This window comes from Mus musculus, chromosome 1 (assembly GCF_000001635.26).
Source record: "Mus musculus strain C57BL/6J chromosome 1, GRCm38.p6 C57BL/6J".
Taxonomy (NCBI): Eukaryota; Metazoa; Chordata; class Mammalia; order Rodentia; family Muridae; genus Mus; species Mus musculus.
Window position 1 is genome coordinate 192,396,662 of NC_000067.6, and position 21,039 is coordinate 192,417,700.

A 21,039-nucleotide genomic window follows, 5' to 3' on the forward strand; every position below is an offset into this window, starting at 1 on the left:
TACAGTGTACCTGTGTATAATAATAAATAAAGTCTTTAAAAAAAAGGCAGGCAGTGGTGGCACATGCCTTTAATCCCAGCACTTGGGAGGCAGAGGCAGGTGGATTTATGTGTTCGAGGCCAGCCTGGTCTACAGAGTAAGTTCCAGGACAGCCAGGGCTACCAATAGAAGCCCTGTCTCAAAAAAAAAAAAAAAAAAAAAGCCTCCCTTTCTAACTCCTGTCTCAGTTTGAGTAAATTCAGACACTCTATTTACAAAGAACAAAACCCTGAAGTTGGCAACAGTGTTTTCCTTGGATAAACCACAAAACAAGACTTTGGCCTATGTGTTTGTAGGGTGCCTTTATGGAAACAGAGTGTTGTCTTAAATACTTGTCAGGCTTGCAGAGAGGAGAGGCCATAATTAGTAGGCATTTACAAAGCCTTTTAGCGTCTTCTGAAGAGCCCATGTCTGAGAACTCCAAAGCCAGGCTCAGTTTCCTGAGGTTACTCTTCATTTGGAGCTTTATGGGCTTCCCTGGCCCACGATCCTAGCTCTGGTTCCAGTAGGCAGAATTATTGTTTTATTTTATTATCACTATGATTATTTATTTATTTATTTATTTATTTATTTATTTTACATTTCTGAAATACTTTCAAACCTCCTGAGGGGACCAGTGGAGGGAAACAGCATGAATTAAATATGCTAGGGCTGTTTCCCAAAGAGATGAAGAGAGGGAGTAACAAACAGGGTCTATGAACCGACAATGGGCTACATACCTCAGTCACGTTGAACCGGCCATGTGGCTTTGCAGACCATTCCTGGTGGCCATTAGATGTTTTTGTTGCTTTTGTTCACTGCCTACAGCTGAGGATGACCTTGAACTCTTCATCCTCCTGCCTCCAGCTCTTCAGTGCTAGATGTGCCCTTTTTATTGTTTGTTTTATTTATTCTGCAGCTGATCTCTTCCTCTCCCTTCTCCCGTTCAACCCAGAATCTGGTGTGTATCACCCGATGAGTAGGCGAACTCTGCTTTCCAGGGGTGCTCGGTCATGGAAGAGTTCATTCCTAACAACGGCTTGCTGGTCAGGTGCTGAGCTCTGACCTTGGGAGAAAGCATTCCCTTAAGAGTTTTTCCCCAGCCATCCCCCTCAGGGAAGCACCTTGGTTTCCTAGCTCCCTGAGAAAGGAATTCTTGAGGAATCCTGCTCATGGTCAAGGGGAGGTTTTCATGGGTGTTGATATTTGGATGGGGCAGAGAATTAAGCAAGCTGTGGACAGAGATATACTCAGAGGGTGAGAGTGTCTCATGCCACTCTCTAGAGTCTGGGCTCTTTAAGGGAAAGTTCCATAAGAAGAAACTGTTGGATGGTTAATTTTTTAAAATCTCTGTCTCTGTCTCTCTCTCTCTGTCTCTCTCTGTGTCTCTGTCTCTGTGTGTATGTGTGTGTGTACACATATATGTATATATATGTACATGATGCACCACAGCATATATGTGAAGGTCAGAGGACAACCTTAGGTATAGGATCTTGCCTTCTATCTTGGTTTTAGCAAGGTCTCTTGTTTCACACTATGTAGAATAGGATGCCTGGCCATGAGTTTCTGGGGGTTCTCCTGTCTCTGCCTCTGTCTCTTCTGTAGGTTCTGGGCTTGTAGTCATGTACTACCATCACTAGCTTTTTTTGTGGGCCCTGGGGATTTGAACTCTGATTTTCATGCTTGTGTGGCAAATCCTTTAACCACTGAGGAATTTCCCTAGCCCAAACACATTTATTTATTTTAAATTTATGATCAGAGATATTTTGCCTGTATGTCTGTCTATATATCAGGTGTGTAACTGGTGCACATGGAGGTCAATAGATGGTGTCAGGTCTCTTAAAACTGGAGTTACAGATGGCTGTGAGCTGCCATGTGGATACTGGCACTTGAACTCTGGTCCTCTGGAAGAGTAACCAGTGCTCTTTCTAACCCATAACTCATTTAACAATGTTGAAAACCCCTGCTGTGCCAAGCACTGGTCTGGGCATCAGAGATTCTTAGTGACTGTAGCAAACATGCTTGACTTAGGGACCTGGGGGCTCAGGAAATACTACATGCTATAAATGATTACATTCATTGTTTCTGAAGAGTTCAGGGTCACCCTTGCCATACTCTAAGGAAGGACTATGAGTGATACTAAATGGAGAACGCGTATGCATTTGTTAAGTAGAAGGAGGAGGTCATCGAGTTTGGTAAAAGAAATTGGAAATGTCAGAAGCAGATGTCGGGTGTGGCCTGGATGTTACAAGCCCTTTGAAAAGCTGCATCTGAGCCAAGATAAAAGAGATATGGCTCTTTATGGGGAGGGTCTTCCTATGCAGCCAGCAGCCCCCAAACAAGAGCACCCTCAGGAGACAGTTAGGATGCTGGATGGGAGAACAAGATTGAAGGGTAAGAAGAGACAGGTTAGAGGCCTCTGGGTCATGGCAGGGATTGTAGGGAGTCTTGCTGATTCTGCTTAAACTGTCATTTTGGCTGTTTGATGAGAAGAAACTGGACAAGGACAACATAAGTGGCTGCATAAAAAGTCAACCATCTGGGTAGCTATGTAGAGAACCAGGGGACCTCAAATCACCCAGGAAGTGAGCTGTGCCCACCAGCGCTCACTCACCCTGGAGGAAGCACACTGAGGACAGTGCCCTCCTGTTTAACTGGATCACAGCCTCTGTTGGCCTGTGAGAGGCAGGGCTGGCACTCTGCTAAGTGAGAAATGAGGTCCCTTGCTTTAATGAGACGGGTTCTGAATCTGGACACTGGAAGGCTCTGTGTGGCAGCCTACTGTCCTCAAGGAGTCTCTTGGGGGCCAAGTCTCAAATGACCTTGAATGCCCTCCACAACATACTTAGTACCATAAGCTGCAAGTAGTTCCACTTGGGCCTCCTTTCTTGCACCTACAACCTGTCGAGCACCTAACCTTCACCTTGTCCATTGCTCTGGTCTGGAGGAGTGGTTCCTGCTGGTGGCTATTCACAGGAAAGGGCCTGATTCGATGAGTTTTAGTGGACATGATTTTGAGGATCAGCTGTTGCTATCCTTATGTCTCTGATGTAGAGGAATGGCCCCCTTAAGGAAGGCCGTTCTGGTCCTTAGAGCTGACTTCAGTAAAGTACTTCCTTAATCCATTTTAGCTGCTGTAATACAATTCCCTGGTAATTTCTCACAGTTCTAGACGGTGGGACGTCTTGCTGCGGTGTTCTTACATGCCAGAAAGGCAAAAGACGTGGATTTTCTCAAGCTCTTATTAAGGGCACTGCTTCCAGTCACAAGGACAGAGTCCTTGGGACCTAATTACCCCCTGAAAGGCTCACATCTTAATTCTTCTGCACAAGGGATTAAGTTTCAACATGCAATTTGGAGAGGCACCAAAAGTCAAGTCCTAGCAAGCATGCTCTTGCTGAGAGCTTACCGCTCAGCGGGTCCCACAGGAGTGGAGCCTGGCTCTGTTCCTAGCCCACCCGTCCCTCTGCATGGTCTGTCTATGCTCAGATGGGAAACAAGGCATTACTTACCTGGAGTTCATAGTTACTTGGGAAAGGGAGAATAGCAAGAGATGCTTCCAGCAATGGAAGCTTGTGTTTAAGTGTGTCACATCTCCTTGTTACTATGGCAACACGGAGGCCGTCTTTAACGATGCCCAGTTTGTTGCTTTTTTTTCCCCACCGGGTTAAGGCCTTTGCCTGCTTGCTCTTGGATCATGCTGCAAGTCTTGGTATCTATATTGTCTGTTTATTGTGTATGTAAATGGCACTCAATAATGAACTCGACTAAGTACAGCTACCATGAAGTGAGTCCTTCCCACCTTCACAGCCTTCACAGTTCTTCCTCCTAGAGGCATGTGTGGTTCACCTCCATTCAACAGATGAGAAAACTGAAGACCAAAGATCTATTTTAACCAAAATAACAAGCCAGGGTAATGGTGTGAGGGAACTCTTAGTTTGTGACCCTGATCTTTCTGGTCCTAAACTGCCTGTTCTTTAATTTCCACTGTGCTCTAGACCTACACTGTGGTGCAAGCCTAAGGGTGTGCTCATCCCTGGGTCCTCTTTGAGAGAGTTGGAATGGACCTTCCTCTGCCTATTTCAGGGACCACAGTAGTGTGATGCTTACATATGAGCTGTAATGTACAAACATGGACTTTAAATAATCACTTTTTAACTGTATATGAAGAGCTCTTTTAGTGCAGAAGTGGCCTCATCCTTGATATTACCACTTCTTAGACTGGCTCCATGAAAACCTTCTAATGTTTATTGTATGATAAAATTACAATCTAGGGAGAGAGAGAATGAAGCCTTAAAGGGTTTACAACTGAATTGTTAAAGGGTATTGCTCCTATAACATTGTTACAGGTGATTTATATTCAGTTCAGGCTTGAGATATGGGTGCTCTGAGGATCAGCATGTTTCCCACCGGGCTGTGACTGGCCAGGTGCCAACTCTGCAGGCCTAAGCACCCAGGCTCTGTGCCCACACGGCCTGGACAGAGGGGACAGGTAATTGCTCACTCGGCTCTGCACACAAAGTCACATAGTACAAAGCTGTTTTTCATAGGCTATCCATTGGAAATGTAACTTGCTGAATATTATGACTAGTCTCTGTGTGCTTGGAGTGGCTGTGGCATGCTGCCACCACTAACGTCATGAGTGAAAGAGAAATGCTTCTTAAATGTTCTTAGGTGAAACCCTGAGCTGGAGGTGGCTCTCTGTCTTCTCTCCAGGGTCTCTTCAAAAGGAATAACTTCCGGGGTCTTTCAAGACCCATGCCAGTCCTTGACTCTGCCTGGACTTTGTGTCTTCTTTGCCTTTTGTTTGTTTTGTTTTGTTTGCTTTATCCTCTAATGTGTACAAGTTAACAGGACCCATCTTTTACACTTGTTATTTTTATCTTTGTAATGTGACATCTATAAGCAACCTCCTGGTAAAGTTATGGGCCAGGGTAGGTGTCAAGAACTTGGAGGGTGTGTGTAGAACTTTCCCATAGCCTACTGCTTCAGGTCGGAAGCAGCTTGCAGCTCGCCTGCCAGCAGTGCTTTTAGAGCCAGACACAAAACCTGAATTTTACAAGTATCTGCCTCAGACCGCCACTTTTGTTAAAATGTAATGTTGAAATGGCAAAGGCTGTTACCGATGAAGAGCAAACTCCAGAGTTTATTAGCCTCAACAGACAGGTTTGTGTCTGAGCAGAGTGCTCAGAACAGAGGAAAGGAGAGGCACACATCGTGCACATCCTGCCTGCGGCATGCACTCGGGCGATTAACACAGAGATGCTGCCCGACATTGTCCTTTGCCTTCTGTAGCTGAAGTCAGACAAGTGGCAGGTGAGTCACAGCCCCTCCAAGTGCACTTGGCCCCAGCACTGTCTGCAAGTCTTGCTCCTGGGTAGCTTGTTGATCTGATGTAGACAAGACTGACAGATACCTAAAAGGAGCACACCAGGATACAGAGCCACACTCTTTCTCTCTCTGAGACCTGCTGGGACAAGTTGGTCCATGGTTGTAGGCTGAGAACTAGCTGGGGAATGGGCCAGGGGCCTGGACTCCCTTCTGTGTAGTCTGTCCACAGATGCCCCGCCTTCTCACCATGGTCTGCCATCTTGCCAGTGAGTGCCTGAGAGATGAGGAAGAACTTGAAACGATGTAACCTCTCAGCCATGCTCTGTTAGTTACTGAGCATGTGCAAAGTTTTCAGCCTCGGCTGGCGTCCATATGCTCAGTATTCTAATAAGGCTCCTGAAAGGTCCGTGGGTCCTCAGAACCTGTCAGAGGATTGTAGGCAGCTCCTGATAACTACATTAGGCTTCATACCCACCCTACCAGCTTTCTGCCCTCAGTTCTCATATGCATCCTGTGTCCCCAGGCTCTGAACCAGTGCTCTCTCCCCCACCATCCAAATGCCCACTTACCTTTCAGTAACCTCTCTGAGTGGGATGGGTGTCCTGCCAACATCTATCATCTCTAGTGTAGGGCCGGCACCCCTTCACAGCACCTTGGCTGCACACTGTCCTTTATTCTCTCAGGACCAGACGTAATGGGATGCGGGAGCTGAATGCTAATCTTTGCCTGGTAGGAGCAGCTCTTCACCATTTGTGGAGCAGATGAGTAAAGGAAGAGCTAGAGGTAACCTGCTATCCCTGGTCACCACAGGGTTGATCTCTTAGCACCTTCCTACCACCTGCTTAACAAAAGGCTGCAGAGTATCCTAATGACTGACAGGGGAGGAGTCGTCCGTGTGGACATACTATCTTAGAGAGGCAGAAATGCATTATTAAGACATTAGTTAGAAGATGGTCTCACTTTCATAATCACCATATGCCATGGCAGTAGAACCCTTTTGAAGAGATTGATGCCCTTATGGGAAGAGACAGAGAAATGACTCCGCGCTCTGCCATGTGAAGATCAGAATACTTAGTCACATTCTGACCTTGGGGCCCCAAGCTTCCGGAGCTGTGAGAAATATATGACACTTGTCTAAGCCAGCCAGTCTATTGTGTTCTGATGTAGCCACTTAGTCCGAGTCAGGCACTATGTGCTGGCCACTGTACTTAGCTCGGGTAAAGGTACCCCCCCACACACACACACTCACTGACTAAAGCATTAGCACTTCTGTGCTCACTCCTGCCAACTCCAGGGCACGTTTGTCCCAGCCCCAGTGGAACAGCTTACGGTCAGGCTCGCCCACCCTCAGAGCTCTCTCTTCATGCTTGACTCTATCATTTCTTCCTCATACCAGAAGTCAGTGTTGCATGTGAGTAGCACTGCCTCAGCCCAGACAAGTCTATCCTTAGAGAACTTTTACCTTTCCTCTCTGTGGTAGTTTGAATGACAGTGGCCTGCATAGGCCCATAGGGAGTGGCACTGTTATATTATAAGGTGTGGCCTGGTGGGAATAGGAGTGGCTTTGTTGAAGCAAGTGGGGATGGGCATTGAAGTCTCAGATGCTTAAATCAGGCCCAGAGTCTCACTCTCTTCCTACTGTCAGCTGATCCAATGTGGAACTCTCAGCTCCCTCTCCAGCACCATGTCTGCCTGCATGCTGCCATGCTCTCCACCATGAGGATAATGGACTGAACCTCTGAACTGTAAGCCAGCCCCAATGAATGCCTTTCTTTTTAAGAATCATCATAGTCATGGTGTCTCTTCCCAACAATGAAACCCTAACAAAGACACCATCAGCTGCAGGAGGCTCATTAGCTCAGAAGATCTTCTTGGAGTGGAGTTGAAATCCAAAGATTGAAAGAGAAGTGGAAGGATTGTCCTTCCAGGAACTGTGAGGTCATGGCTCCCATAGATAGGCTGGAGAGGCGCCATTTGTAGGGTGTGAAATGAAGATGAACTTCCAGCCTCCCATCACTAGCTCTCTCTTTTCTCTTTTCCCTTCTGTTCTTGAATAGTCATCTTGCTTTCTGATGCTGTCTGGAAGGGATGTTGTGGTTCACCTTTGAGTATGTTGTGAGTATTTTATCAGGGTTCCCTCCAACACTGGTTGGTCCACAGGTGCCCAAGCCCTTGACTCTCCCATGTGGACAGTTAGGTTCACTTCCCTCAAACGGTGCTTGAAGAACTATGACCAGTGCTCAGCTAGAGAGTGCAGGTAAGCCAAAGTGAGGCTCAGACTACTCCAGGGACTCATAAAACCCATGGCTCCCAGGTCCCTTCTTGTTGACTGTCACTTGGATGAAAAACTGGGATGACATGATTTTATCTGTGTGCTCTATATCCATTTTCTGTTGCTGTTCTAACAAACATGGGCTCATCTGTCTCTGGCAATAAGACTAATGGTAGATCCCACCTTACTGGGCATAAAGAACCTCACTAATATATGTGTTAGTGTATGCGTGCATATGAAACACCAGGACAGTATCTATTTGTTGCTGGCTCAGGTGTGAGTCCTCATCTGTTTTTTGCTGGCTCTATGGCTTTGGTAAATCACTTGGTCTCTTTTCACTCAGTATCAATACAATAAAGATAGCATCTTGCATGACTACACAAGTGCTTACACGCAGCAGCAGCTATGTAAACACTCTGTTATTGTAGCTGGCGGTATCATTCTTCTTATACTCTCTGGATCACTATGTGGTCCTCTGTGTCCAAAGGAGGCAGTCTCCTGCCTCACAGAATTTAACAACAGAATTAGAACCGCTGGCTCAGGCAGAGAGAGGAGCTCTGTAGGGTGGAAAGTTTACAGAGATCTGCTACCTGGCATCGTGTGAGGTCGGAGGCCTAGTGGTCCTTAGTCTGGGTGATTAGTATTTGGTGATTCTGTGAAAAGAAGCACCATGAACTACTCTGTCATGTAGCAAATAAGTGACACTTTGAAACCTGATCAATGCTGGTCAGTGCAGGAAATCACAACATGCTTGAGGGACCAAGAGCAGAGCCATCAGTTGTCAATGTGGTTTAATCTCTCCCTCATGCTGTGAGTGGGAAAGGCATTTCGCTAACTGCCATCGCACAGTCACTGTGATGTCCAGGTGGTCAGGGAGAGAACTGTGTCTTCTGAGAAGTCTTCCACTTTTCTTTGATTTGAGATGTGGGAGGGCAAGTCCGGGGTTTTGAGAGCTTTAGGTATGGCTGCCATTGGAAAGTAGGCCTGAGGTCCTGTGTGTTTAAACAGCTTAAAAATTAAGTGTTCTTCCAGGCAGCTTTGTTAATTAGTATGGGAACAACCTCAGCTCTCATCACAGAATGAGCCAGGATGTAGAACTTGTAAACCTTGCGGGCAACAAGCTAGCTTTCAGCATGTGCCTTTAAACCAGGGGTCCACCCGTGACTCAGCAAGCCAAGCCAAAAAAGTGAATCACTGGGAGACCCTTACGACCAGTGTCTGACCATCTTAGGTCCTTCACAGGAGTATTTGCCTGTGGAAATTGTTCTTTTATCTGCAGGGCTATTAAAATGCTGGTCAGCAAAGTGGTTCAGTGTATTGTTAATGGCTTATAATGCTGTGGGCACTGTTATTTCATTCAATAGACTAGAAGTGGCTGGAAATGACCTTCTATCTCTTGGTAAGAACTGTGCTTGCTAAATGGCATTCCCTAGTGCACGGAGTCTGAGGTGATTTAGGCATCAGTGCTATATTTAGCATGGTATTAAATGAGTTTTCGGGAGTTTCTTGGTATAAATAGGGAAGTAGGTGTATTTTATAGTCTCCATCTTGAGAACCACTTTCTGAGCTAGGCAGTGTCTGGGCAGGTAGAGGTACATGAGGCCAGAACTGGCAGGAAATACAGAGTGAGTATCGTCAAGACCACCCAGTGTCCAGCTCATGGGGGTGTTGCCTGCTGTGGGGTTCTGTCTCTACCCTTGGCTGTGTGGCTCTAATTCCATGGAGTGATATTAGCTGAGGCTTTCTGAACTCTGACTGTGGCCGAGTAACCTTCCTGTGTCAATCAATCACTGGCATAGAGCATAGCACTCAGCCCACCAGTGAAACAGCAGGCTCATGTGCACAGGCAGAGCTTCTCAAACTTAGCATGCTCAGAGCTGCCTGAGGAGTTTATAGAAACACGGTCCTGAGCCTCGATCCAGAGACCCATTAGCTCTGGAGTGGGAGCAAAAGAATCTGCATTCCTCCCATAGACCAAGGTAAGATGGTCTTGCTGGTCTGCGTGAACACACACAAACTAACCTCTTAGAGGCAGCCCTTCAGTCGTTCATCTACAGCATTTATTAAGTGACTGCTGAATGCAGAGGAAGAACCCTCTAAAATAACTCGACTGTAATCTCTGCAAATCAGAAAGTGTATGTGAAGAAAAGTTCAGACTAGCATAGTACTGGAAGGGAGATTGATTATAGCCAAGACCCAGGGGGCAGGGAGCAACTGAGGCGCAGCTATAAACATTGGGTGATGTAGAAAAGAACGCTAAGGTTGACTGTGGAGCGAGTCACCAGCGTCGCTCTGGTGCTCACTCTGCTGACTTGTTGATGTGAGTCAGTACATGACAAAACACGTGATAAGAAGCAACTTCAGGGAGGGAGTATTTACTCTGGCTTACAGTTTGACGGGCTACAGTCCATCGCAGTGGGGACATAATGACAGCAGGAGCTTGAGGCAGCTAGTCACAGTGCACATGCTGTGCCTGCAGTAGGAAGCCAGAGAGCTAACAACAGCAGGTGGGGCTGGCCATGAAATCTCAGGGTACGTGCTGACCCAGTTTCTCCAGCACGGCTCCAGCTCCTTGAGGCTCCACCACCTTCCCAAACAGAAGTGTTCAAACATATGAATCTATGGGAAACATTTTACATGTAAACCACAGGAGGCCTAAAAGGCTGGCTTCACCTCAGAGCCCAGGACATCCTCTGTAATGTGTTTCCTTCCAGGACTGGATACAACACTCCTGAATAGTCAGTGTAGTTTATTGCATTAAAATATTGGATGATTATATTTTGAAGGATCGTTGCCAGGTCTGTAGACTGTGGCAATCCTGCTGCTAAGTATGGCTCAGTGTTACATGGGTCCTGGGTCCTGCTATAGGCACTTACAACATTAAACCTAATTTATTAAAATTATAACTGAGCCAATTGTGTGATATTCACTAGTCATTGAGGCACTTGAGAGAGTAAGGCAGGGCTATCTATTGTAAGTTCTAGGATAGCCTAATATAGTGGATTTCAGGCCACTCTGAGCCATTAGTGAGACCTTCCCTCAAAAGCTTGACTTTAAACCAAACAGGAACTCTATAGTATATGAAGACACTTTGAGAGGGCAGATGGTTGCCCTAGGTCAGCAGTGGGCCTGGGACTCAGAACAGAGCTTTTTAGACTTTAAGGCAGAGTCTGTGTTCTGGGTGACTCCTCTCCATGGGGTGGACCTGCTGGCAAGCAGTGAGCAGCGACTCTCTTTTCATTTCTGCCCAGACACTGAGAGTTACGGATAGGAACATGTTTCTACCCATTTTCCATAACTGTCACACTAAAATGAACAGAAGCAATATCAAGATGGTTTGTATATGCCCGACCCAGGGAGTGGCAGGATTTAAAGGTGTGACCCTATTGGAATAGGTATGGCCTTGCTAGAGTAGGTATGGCCTTGTTGAAGCAAGTGTATAACTGTAGGTGTGAGCCTAAGACCTTCACCATAGCTACCTGGAAGTCAGTATTCTGCTAGAGCCTTCAGATGAAGAGCTCTCAGCAGCTCCTGCACTGTGCCTGCCTAGATACTGCCATGTTCCCACCTTGATGATAATGAACTGAACCTCTGAACCTATAAACCAGCCCCCAATTAAATGGTGTCCTTGTAAGAGCTGCCTTGGTCATGGTGTCTGTTCACAGCAGTAAAGCCTTAACTAAGACAAATAGTAAAGACAGAAAACAACATTAACAGAATTAAGTGTGGTGGTTTGAATGGTAATTACTCATGTAGGCTCAGACATTTGAACACTCGGTCCCCAGTTGGTGGCACTGTTTTGGAGATTCATTCAGGAGGTGAGGCATGGTTAAAGGATAAATGTCACTGGCGTTGGTTTGAGAGTTCAAAGCTATCTCTGCTTCATGCTTGTGGTTCAAGACATAAGCCTTCATTGGCTGCTCCAGCCACCATGCCTGCCTGCTGTCATGCCTCCCATCATGATGGTGGTGGACTATCATCTCTCTGGAACCATCAGTGCAGATAAACCCATCCTTCTGTAAGTTGTCTCAGTCACGGTGTTTGATCAGTGAGAGAAAAGTAGCTAGTTCAGAGGAATTGCTGTTCTGCAGAACAAGTGTATTAGTTAAGGACGGACTGTGGCTCCCAGGCCTCACTCCCTCCCATCCTCATTTCTGTTCATACTCTTTAGCCCTTCTATATTCAGAAGTGATTTCCTCCAGATGAGAAGGATGGAGGTTTCATTATATGAGAAAATCATGTAACAGCAGTCTTTCTCTAGGAAAGAAGAAATGAAAGAAAATATGCAGCTATAATCTTTTTGGCTGTTTCCTTATGGTGCTGGGATCCTGGGCTAATAGGGTAGCCAAAGCTGGGAGAGATGGAAAAGAAGAGGAGAAGGAAGAGCAAGAGGAGGAGGAGGAAGAGGAGGAGGAAGAGGAGGAGGAAGAATAAAGGGGTGGATCCTAAAAGTGTGGCTTAGCAAGTGAACAGATCCTTCCTCTGAGCTCCTGAGTTCCAGAAGAGGGCACAGGTCACACAAGTCCAAGCAGTCTGGGGCGGGGGCATAAAATAGCCATTATGTCCCCACACTTTGACAACACATTCTGAAAGAAAACAAGGCACTAAAATACACAGAATGCCATAGAGCAGGTCAGGTACCTTAATCAAAAGTTGTAGGTGCTCCAACACTGACCGAAACCAGGTGATCAGCAGTGAGCTCCCACCCAGTCACATAAAACTCTGAATTCTTGTTCTGTGCCCTGCTCTAATACGTGTGGCACCTAAGGGTCTCCATGTGTTTCTGATATGAATGACAGACAAGCATGCACACAAACAAAAGAGGCAGAAAAGGCAAGCAGAGAGGAGGAAACTGAAGCCTCCGATCATTTTGCCAAGGGGAAACATAAGCTGGCTTATTTGTGCCATGCCCATCTTGAGACAAAGAGCGCATGCGCCTATTGTCTCCACGGCCATCAGGTAGAGACCCTGGACCACCGGCCGTTCCCAAAGCTGGTTATGTTATAGGCTGCCTCTGCTCTGTGAACTCAGGGGTCTCTGGTACCTCAGTCCAGCTTGGCTGATGGTACCCATCAGGTGTCCCTAGCTTCCTCTAAAGGAGTGAGAGGAGGCATCGCATCTTCAAAAGAAAGGCGCATCCAGAGAACAGAGTGTTGGGTGCACTGTTCCCATGGACATCAGCCCCTGGGACCTTCCCAGTTCCCACTTATCCCATGCTTGTTTACAGCTAGGCGGGTTTGTATCTCTAGTCCTTTTCTGACCATAGGCTCCTTGCATTTCCCTCCCATGCTTTCCTGTCCTAAGTTTGTCTCCTAAGCCTTGGACTGAAGGGAGCCATTGTGGGGTTATCTGTGTAGAGGAAGAGAATCCACCAGCTAAAGGAAGGTACTATCACCACATGGAGCAGCACAGGTGCACCTTCCCAGCATCTGCTGAGGGAAATGCCGTGCCCAGCAGGTCACACACTCAGATTCCATTGATGCTACATCTTAAAATGACAGTCATAGTAAAGAAGAGGGGGCATGGTTGTCAGGGAAGGAGTGTGGCTAGACAGGGGATGCATGAGAGAGCACCCTAGTGACAGAATGGTTCTGTATTCTGAACAGAGCACTGGCTACATGAATGTAACACAGAACAATGGATGCATGTTCTCTGTGACAGTTGCCCATCTTCAAGCTATAGAAAGTGTAACAAGTAGGGGGAAAGCAAGCCAACTATGGCTGGAACTTCCCCTGTCTTCATAGTGGCCTGTGACCCCATGACCCCATGAATATCTACTTATCTCCAAATATAGTGTTTGTTCCTTTTTAAGGGAAAGAATACATAATATTTATGTACATAACAATGTATACACAGACTGACTGTTCTGAATATAAGAAACAAGAAGAAAAAGAATACAAAAGAAAAATAGACAAAATATGTCAAAGCTGAAACCGTCTTCCTACAAATGATACTGCAAAGAAAGTGAAAATGGAACACGTGAAGTGTTTATCACATAAACATGAGGCCCTGTGCTAGGCTCCCTGGCATCTACTTAGTGTGGTGGTGTCTACAGTCTTAGTGCCTGAGAGGCAGAGACAGGGGGCTTCGTAGGGCTCGGCCTCTAGTCGGTCTAGCCAAATCACTGAGCTATAGGATCAGTGAGAGACCTTGTCTATAAATAAATAAATAAATAAATAAATAGATAAATAAATAAATAAATAAGGTGGGGCTTGACCTCTAGTTGGTCTAGCCAAATCACTGATATGGATCAGTGAGAGACCTTGTCTATGAATAAACAAACAAACAAACAAACAAACAAACCCTGGCAAGATTGCTCTGTAGGTAAAGGCTCTTACTGCCAAGCATAAACACCTAAGTTCAAATCCCTGGGTGGGCATTTTAGAATGAGAGAACTGACCCCTAAAGTTATCTTTTGGCTCCCACATGCACATGGCATGTGCCACCTACACACACAATAAAATGCTTTTTACATTTGTAGAATGTTGAAGATATTAGATCTCTGTACCCACTCATGTGGAAAAAAGAAAGAAAAAGTTCAGGTAGGAAATTATTCACAGAACACATGCCTACTAAGAAACTTGAATTCAGTATGTAAAAAGGACTCTTGCAACTTGACCAAAAAGGACAAAGTAATATAAATAAAAACTGGACAAATACTTGAATGGTCATTTGTCTAGAGAAGACGCACAAGTGGCCACCAAGCACTTGGGAGAATGCTCGATGCTATTAGCATTTGTGGGAAAATAAGTAAAATCCACATTGAGATCTTGGTTCATGCTCACTAGTGTGATGGTGTGGCTTTATTTCTGTTGCCATGACAAAATACTTGATAAAGGCAACTTAGAAGAGAAATGGGTTCATTTCAGGTCACAGTTCCAGACTGCAGCCCATCATTGTAGAGAAGTCAAGGCAGGAACTTCAAACACATAGCTGTGTAATATCCACAGTCAAGAGCAGGGAGAAATGAATGCATGCAAGCATTCTCACTGGCTTGTGCTCATGTTAATGTCTCCACTTCTCTACAGTTTAGTGTTTCCTGCCTATGCAATAGCTGAACTTTTCTGAGTTGTGGGTTCTTTTTCCCACCCTTTATCCACCTAGTTTTACCCCCATCACTAGATAAGACAGAAAGGATAGAGGGAAGAAAAAGAGATAAAGACCCTGAAATCTAATTTCTTCCTTCACATTTCTTCTTTGAGCATAATGGCTAACAAACTTCAACCAATCCCCCTCAACCAACAACCGCCCACCCATCAGGGCTCTAGCATTTATATACTCTCTGAAAGGATCCCAGAATTCCAAACTTCACACAACCATAGAAATTATCTGCTTCTGGCAAAAGCATGCCTCTGCTAGACCACAAGGTAAATCACAGTCAGCGGCTGCAAAGCACACCCATGGCCCCACACATGGGATTAAACCAAAAACATATTCTTATAATATTTCTGTGTTATATTTTTAGGAAACCAAAATTTCAGAATTCTCACTGCATAGCGCTGCCCTCACTGAAGTGGAACTGATTTAATTTAGATAACCTCAGACAGTCTCCCAGTGAGACCTCTCCCCAAGTGATTCTAGGTTGGGTCAAGTTGACAGTTCAAACTCATAGTCACAGATGGTGACATGAAAGGCAGGTTATAATAGAGCATGATAAAGGAGCAGAGGGTATGGTATGGATACAGTGCACTGGAACCCTCACGTACTATAGGAATGTAAAAACGTGCAGCTACTTTAAACATTACTATTATTATGCTGAGACAAGGTCTGCTCTGAAGCCCTGGCAGGCCTGGAACTTGCTATGCAAACCAGGTTGTCTTAGAACTCATGGAGATCCACCACCTGCCTCCCAAGTGCTGGGATTAAAGGCATGTACTACCCTTAGCAATTTTTATCTTTCAAGACAGGGTTTCTCTGTGTAGCCCTGGCTGACCTGGAACTCACTTTGTAGACCAGGCTGGCCTCGAACTCAGAAATCCACCTGTCTCTGCCTCCCAAGTGCTGGGATTAAAGTCGTGTACCACCACACCCGGCAAAAATATGTTTTAAGAATAGTGAGTTTTACATTTCTGATGCATGTACCAATGTGTATTCTATTTTTACCAATAGAATCCCTAAGATAGAGCACCATGACCAAAATCGACTTGGGGACAACAAGGTTTATTTCATCTTACCATTGTTATCCTTTTAGGCCCTCTGCAGACTCGCTATCATAGATATCTGTGGTGGCATCTTGGTCAACTCCTCCTTACTGTGTGGTTCTATAAGGACCAGGCTGGGTCTTACTTACCATCCAGTGCCCTAGATAGCATGGCGCTTGGCACACAACAGAGCTTGGTAGATTGCTGCTCATAGCTTGAATTTGCACTCTTGTGGGCTCATGGACTCACACTTGGCTGGTGGCCTCAGGCATGGGGTCTGGACACACTCTTGGCTGGTGACCTCAGGCTCAAATTTTCTGTGACAAGTATAAAATGGCTTCGTTCTTGCTACATGTGTCTGAGGTGCACCAAGTCTCATCCTGGACCTGCCTAACACTCCCTCCATTGGTCCTAATTGTCTGCTGTTACAAACTCTTCAACTTGAGATGTGAAGCTCTCCTGAGATCTGGACACTCTACCAGGGAACACAGCTCCAGCTGTGAGCCTTCTCTGAGGGAGCTGCACACTCTGTAGTTTGGCTGGTGAAGCATTCGTGGAGCACTCACAAGTCATTCTTCTCTCTTTGTCTCCAGCTCTTCTGTATGCCACCATCTTTGGGAACGTGACAACCATTTTCCAGCAGATGTACGCCAACACCAACAGGTACCACGAGATGCTCAACAGTGTCCGGGATTTCCTGAAGCTCTACCAGGTGCCCAAAGGGCTGAGTGAGCGGGTCATGGACTACATTGTGTCCACCTGGTCCATGTCCCGAGGCATCGACACAGAGAAGGTAAGAATGGGAGACTCCATGGTACCACCTGCCCCCTAGCTTTCCCCAGTAGGCTGGGCTCAGAACTCTCCAGAGGCATCTGGGAGTCTTAGGTCCTTCTTCCAGGGGTTCAGGTGGCTTCTCTGTTGTCTTTACCTAAGGACTAGAAGCTAAGAGCCATCATTTAAGAAATCAAAGGCATGGTGTATTTCCTGGAGCTAGGGGAACAGATGTCCCACTGTCTTGGGCAATGATGAGATAAAAGCTCTGAACAGGAGGCTGTTCCTTCTGCCCCAGGTTCCCAGCAGGTCCCCTGCTTGCCAACTTTGCCTCTTTTCAAAACGTTGATACTTTTTGTTCAGCATGGCTTTTTAAAAAAATAAAATAAAATGAACCTTGACTTTCTTAAAGAAATACTGCATTAAATATGACTTACCTTGGTTATGTTTGGTCTTCCCCATATAGTGGGTTTTACATTTTTTAGTAAATGTATGGCATCTCCTAAGGTCACTGCTCACCTGTCTTTTCCTCTTTTCGGTTCTGATAAGAATCCTATGGTGTTGTCATTAAAACTAGACTCCTGACCACCATCCCTGGGCCGTGAGCACTGGGGGGTGATGAACAGGCTCAGTAATTACCTGGTAAGATTATGTGTGCTTCAGACAAGTCCAGGCAATAGTGGCACAACTCTGTGCCTTAGTCATCAGTTGGTGACTATTGCTCATTGTGTAATACAGACAGTAGCAGACCCTCATGAGTACTGTTATTCTCTAACACTTGTGTTACTCCAGATTCATGTCAGAAAAACCATAGAAGGAACAGAGAAAAGACACAGAGGGCTCATTTATGGCTTATCTTTGTGCCCCCCACTCCCTCTAAGACACATCATGTAGCCCAGGTTAGCCTGGAAGTCACACCATGTAGCCCAGGTTAGCCTGGGAGTCTCTATGTAGCTGATCTTGAACTCTGGTTTTCCTGTACCTCCCTTGTTCTGGGGTTACTGGTCAACACCACCACACCCCTTATGCATGCTAGATACACTCTGAGACACATCCCCAGCCCCTGCTTCATGTGTTTCCTATGATCTAAGCCTTGTCCTCAGCTCGGTTTCTTTGTTCCCAGTCTCTCTGACTCCACTTCCCTCATTGCCAAACCCCATCTCTCTACCTGAGGCATATGGCTTCTTTCACTGTAGAATTAGGAAAATGGTAGCACTGTGGCAAAAGTATCTGTGGCCACATTGAAATCCAGATTGATCTGGTTGTGAGATCAGCCACCAGCGTTCCTGTCTTGAGTGTGCACTGAGAACAAACATGTTCCAGGTATGGTAGTGCAGAGCAGTGATCACAGATTTGGGCATCTGTGAGTCTGAGGCCAGCCTGAGCTACATGGAAAAGCTTGTTGGGGAAAAGCAGGAAGAACCACTGTTAGTTTGCACTGTACCAGAGTGGCCTTCACTTCTCCCTGGGGAGGGTGTGGCTAGAAGCTCTGGTGAGTGAGGAGGGAGTCCAGAGGCCCGGCTCCTTCCTCTCCCCCAGGTCTAGGGTAACTCTGAAATCTGGACCTGATTTTCATCTGGTTCCAAAACCTGTTCTTTTCCTATCATCCTCCTTCCTTTAATTTTTTTAAACTACATTTTACTGTGTACATGTGCGTGCATGTGTGTTTGAATGAGTGTGTGTACAAGTGTGTGCATCTATGTGTGTACATGTGTGTGCATGTGTGCATGTATGTGTGAAAGTGTGCATGTGGTGTGTGCATCTCTGTGTGTACACGTGTATGCATGCATGTGTGTAGATATGTGTGCATGCATGTATATATGTGTGTGGATGTGTGTGCATGCATGTGTGTGCATGCATGTGTGTGCAAGTGTGTGCATCTGTGTGCATCATGTGTGTGTGCATGTGTGTGCATGCATGTGTGAAAGTGTGTGCATGTATGTGTGTAGATATGTGTGCATGCTTGTGTGTATGTATATGTGTGAATGTATGGGCATGCATATGTGTGCCAGTATGTGCATCTCTGTGTGCATCATGTGTGTGCATGCATGTGTGAAAGTATGTGCATGTGTGTATCTGTGTGTGTGCATGTGTGCATGCATGTGTGCAATTTTTAGAAAAGATTTATTTATTTATTATATGTAAGTACACTGTAGCTGTCTTCAGACACTCCAGAAGAGGGAGTCAGATCTCATTACAGATGGTTGTGAGCACCATGTGCTTGCTGGGATTTGAACTTCGGACCTTCGGAAGAGCAGTCGGGTGCTCTTACCCACTGAGCCACCTCACCAGCCCGCATGTGTGAAATTTTATGCATGTGATGTACACATCTCTGTGTGAGCATGTGTAGCATACATGTGTATAGATGTGTGTATATGCATAAGCATGTGTGAAAGAGTATGCATGTGTGTGTATCTGTGCCTGTACATGTGCATGTGTGTGTATGAATGTGAATGCATGCATGTGTACATGCATGTGTGTGTACATGCATGTATGTGTGTGTGTGTGTGTGTGTACTATGTCATGGTATGTCTTGCTGGAGACTGTTCTTTCCTATTATGTGGATCCCAGGGATGGAATTTAGGTCTTCAAGCTTGGTGGTGTGGCTCTAACAGCACTGAGCCATCTTGCAGGCTCTGCCTCTTCTAGATGTAAAGCATACACTGGAAGGAGGAAGGAGGAGGCTCACACTTCCTGCACGGGCAGGGAAGGGATTGGCACTGCTTGGCTCTCAACTTTGCCAGCTCCCTGCCCCAGCTATGCCTGTTCTCCGTGCTCAGCACTGGCAACAATGCCTGCTGGTACTGTGGGTGCCTGGCAGCAGATGGAGCAGAAAGAACTTTGATCTTTGCCCTGAAGCTCCTTTTTCCCGGGCACTAGAATGACTCTGTAGATCCTGCTGTCTGGGAAAAGCCCTTCCCTGTCCCCATCCCTGCAGGGCTGGGCAGGGAACTGCCTGGGACACTGCATAGTCAGCTTACATTCCTCCCTAGTCACTGCTTACCTCCCTGAAGGGCTTTGGGACCTATCTCAGTTCCTGATCCAGAGACAAGACTGTGGCATCTCATGGCAGAGCCCGGCCTGAGGAAGGAGGCAGTGGCTGCTGGGGAGAGAAGCAGCACTGGAGCCCCCGCTTCCCTCTTCTCTTGGTAACTCGCTAGCGACTTTGAGCACATCACGTGTCTCTCTTGCTCCAGTGCCCACATTTGGAACACATTGAAGTAAGATGACCTTTAAGACCACGTGGCCTCTGTGGCCTTTGGGCTAGCTATGACCTCCTGGACCATGAAAGCTCTGTGATGACATTAAATAAGGACCCACAAGTACCAGGGCTTTTAACACAAGCATCATGGGAAACCTCACAAAATTCCACACACAAATTGGAAGACTTGGCACCAGGAGCCAAGCACACAGTTGGCATGCGCTGAGAGCAGGACTGAGCTCAGAGCCTCAACCTTGACCCTGTGAGGCACAGACAAACAATACACAGCCCAGCGAGGCACAGACAAGCAATGCACAGCCCAGCAAGGCACATCCTGGCATTGGGATTGGTTAGTCTATAACCGGGCTTTGATGCCAAGCTACCTAGTGTGGAAGCCAAAATATACTGTTTTCTGGCTGGGGAACATTGGGCTTCCCTGTGTCTCAGCTTTCTCATCTGAGCTGATATAATTAAAAGCACATCCTAGAGTTTCTGTGAGGACCAAGTTAGTAAACGCACACCAAGCGCCTCTTGTTCTCTGTTCTTTCCGTTCTCTGTTCTCTCCATTCTCTGTTCTCTCTGCCTCCCTTATTGTCCTCTGCAATTGCTGCTATGTTTTATTTATTTTGCCTGTTACTTGACTCTTCATACTAGTCAGTAAGTTCGATGAGGACAGGCACTTTTTGTCTAGTTGTTCTTTAACTACCACATCAATTGAGCCTAGGATGGTACCTGGTGATCAGTGGATGCTCGACAAAAAGATATTACCTGGATGGTAACTTGCTGAGCCACTCCTGGCAGACAGTCAGCACTCAGGAAAATGTGACTTTATATATCTCACATGTGTATAATGTTTTTTATTTGATATACCCAACTACCTCCCTCTAACTGTTCAGGGACCCACCAGCCTGTCTCTATCAACTTCATGTCTGGTGTCATTGTCTTCTTTTCTTCTTCCTCCTCCTCCTTTCTCCTCCTCCTCCTCTTCCTCATCCATCATTCCACTGAGTCTAACTAGTTAATGACCCTGTATAGATGTGTGAGTCTATTCACTAAGGCATGGCTACCTACTAATAGAACATTCCCAAAGAAGAGTGAGTCTCCTTCCCCAGCAACCATCAAGGGCCAGTAGTTCCGTGGTTAATGGTGGGTCTCAGGAGCACCTCTCCCATCTATACTGGAATTTTCACAGGCTTGTCTTTGGCAGATCTCTTGTAAATGCATCTCTTTAAATGCTACCCCATATTCACTTTATCAGCAAGTCATGCCAGCTATGTAATCAGAACACAATCTCTAGTCTAATG

At 46.1% G+C, this 21,039-nt stretch overlaps 1 protein-coding gene across 4 annotated transcripts in view; it reads left to right on the forward strand.

Annotated features, from left to right (window-relative positions):
* Kcnh1 (potassium voltage-gated channel, subfamily H (eag-related), member 1) overlaps positions 1 to 21,039 on the forward strand; it is a 321,016-nt gene that overhangs the window by 207,518 nt on the left and 92,459 nt on the right. For all 4 annotated transcript variants that reach the window (XR_373887.4, NM_010600.3, NM_001038607.2 and 1 more), the window contains exon 8: positions 16,356 to 16,555. Coding sequence is in view for 3 of the 4 variants with exons in the window: in NM_010600.3 (NP_034730.1) it covers positions 16,356 to 16,555 (200 nt within the window). In the remaining variant the exon portion in view is untranslated. The remainder of the gene's footprint in view (positions 1 to 16,355; positions 16,556 to 21,039) is intronic.